This window comes from Nicotiana tabacum, chromosome 4 (assembly GCF_000715075.1).
Source record: "Nicotiana tabacum cultivar K326 chromosome 4, ASM71507v2, whole genome shotgun sequence".
Taxonomy (NCBI): domain Eukaryota; kingdom Viridiplantae; phylum Streptophyta; class Magnoliopsida; order Solanales; family Solanaceae; genus Nicotiana; species Nicotiana tabacum.
The window spans coordinates 19418253-19419626 of NC_134083.1; the positions used below are offsets into that span (position 1 = coordinate 19418253).

At 38.1% G+C, this 1374-nt stretch overlaps 1 protein-coding gene across 1 annotated transcript; it reads left to right on the forward strand.

The window, feature by feature from the left end:
* Positions 1-642: 642 nt before the first annotated feature.
* Positions 643-1080, forward strand: LOC142179816 (putative mitochondrial protein AtMg00310). Its single transcript, XM_075250696.1, has one exon. It carries the CDS (start codon positions 643-645, stop codon positions 1078-1080), a length of 438 nt encoding a protein of 145 aa, XP_075106797.1.
* Positions 1081-1374: the final 294 nt, after the last annotated feature.

Below are 1374 nucleotides of genomic sequence, written 5' to 3' on the forward strand. Positions count from 1 at the left end.
CTCAAAATGACCGGCCGAGTCGTTACATAGACTGACCTAGGTAGTCTCCCAGTAGTCGTCCAAGCCTGGGCATATTATTTTCAAATCCATCTTCAACCAGAGGTCTGTTCAGGTTGAATCTTCATCCTCTATTCCCGTCAATTATTTCATCAGCTCTGAGAGCTGCTTCAGCAGTTGCCCGTGTGGCTGCTTCCTATTGGACTACTTCCCATACAGCCAAATCAACAATCTCCTTACCGTTCTTAGCCATGTTCTCTTGGGTTGAAGATTGCCCCAAGAATTTTTTGGTGAGTTCTTTCTCTTTTCTCAGTTGTCGCAAGTGTTTTTCCAACTCCGATTGTAAGGTATTACTTCTTTTGAATAAGATCAAGTCATACACCAATGAACTTAACCTATTACCTGCACACGGAAGAGAAAACCGTGAAGAATAAAATAAAATTGATTTCTGAATTAACACCAAAAATTATTTTGAACACTATTGATTGTCAATCCTCGGCAACGACGCCAAAATTTGACGAACGTAAAGCACAACACAAAATTATTTCTCGCTAGTCAAAAATAGTATATTTAATTATCTCTCCACATGGATTGGATTTAAACAGTGTTCGAATAATTTTCAGTTGATTACACCTTCTGGCAGACATGAAACCACCTAAAACCATTTTCAAACAGATTGAAAGCTACTTTGCTAAATATTTTTGGGGCACAACTGATGGTAAACAGATATATCACTGGTGCTCTTGGACCAATATGTGTTATCTAAAGGAGGAAGGAGGCATGGGTTTTAGGAGTATGCTGGAGATCAGTGAAAGTTTTAGTATAAAGAGATCGTGGAGATTTAGAACATGTAAATCATTATGGGCAGATTTTTTAAAGACAAAATATTGCAGTAGGCTTTCCCCTTGTGAAAAGAAATGGTCTGCAGGTCTATCACATAGCTGGAAGAAATTGTTACAAGTCAGAGAGAAGGCAAAGGCAAATATTTTATGGAATGTCAATAATGGAGCATCAAGCCTATGGTGGGATAACTGGACTGGAATTGGAGCTTTAGCCAATAAAGTAATTGGAGAAAAATCCTGATAGGAGAATGATTATGGATGTGAGAGAGGGAAACCAATGGGTTTTTGAGGAACTTCAACAACTCCCAGAATACATGATAGAAGTAATTACCTCAACTAAGTTTGGAGATCCTGCAAGTCCTGATATACCAATCTGGAAGCCATCCCCATCAGGTCAATTCTTTACTAAATCAGCTTGGCAAATGGTTAGACAACCCAAAATATGTTCCCATATGTTAACAGAAATTTGGAGTAGATTTCTACCTTTTAAAATGTCTTTCTTAATGTGGAGATTAATTAAGAACAAGCTCCCCTT

Bases quoted from the DNA above. Each gene is read 5' to 3' on its own strand.
- LOC142179816 (XM_075250696.1), top strand. From the start codon at position 643: ATGAAACCACCTAAAACCATTTTCAAACAGATTGAAAGCTACTTTGCT.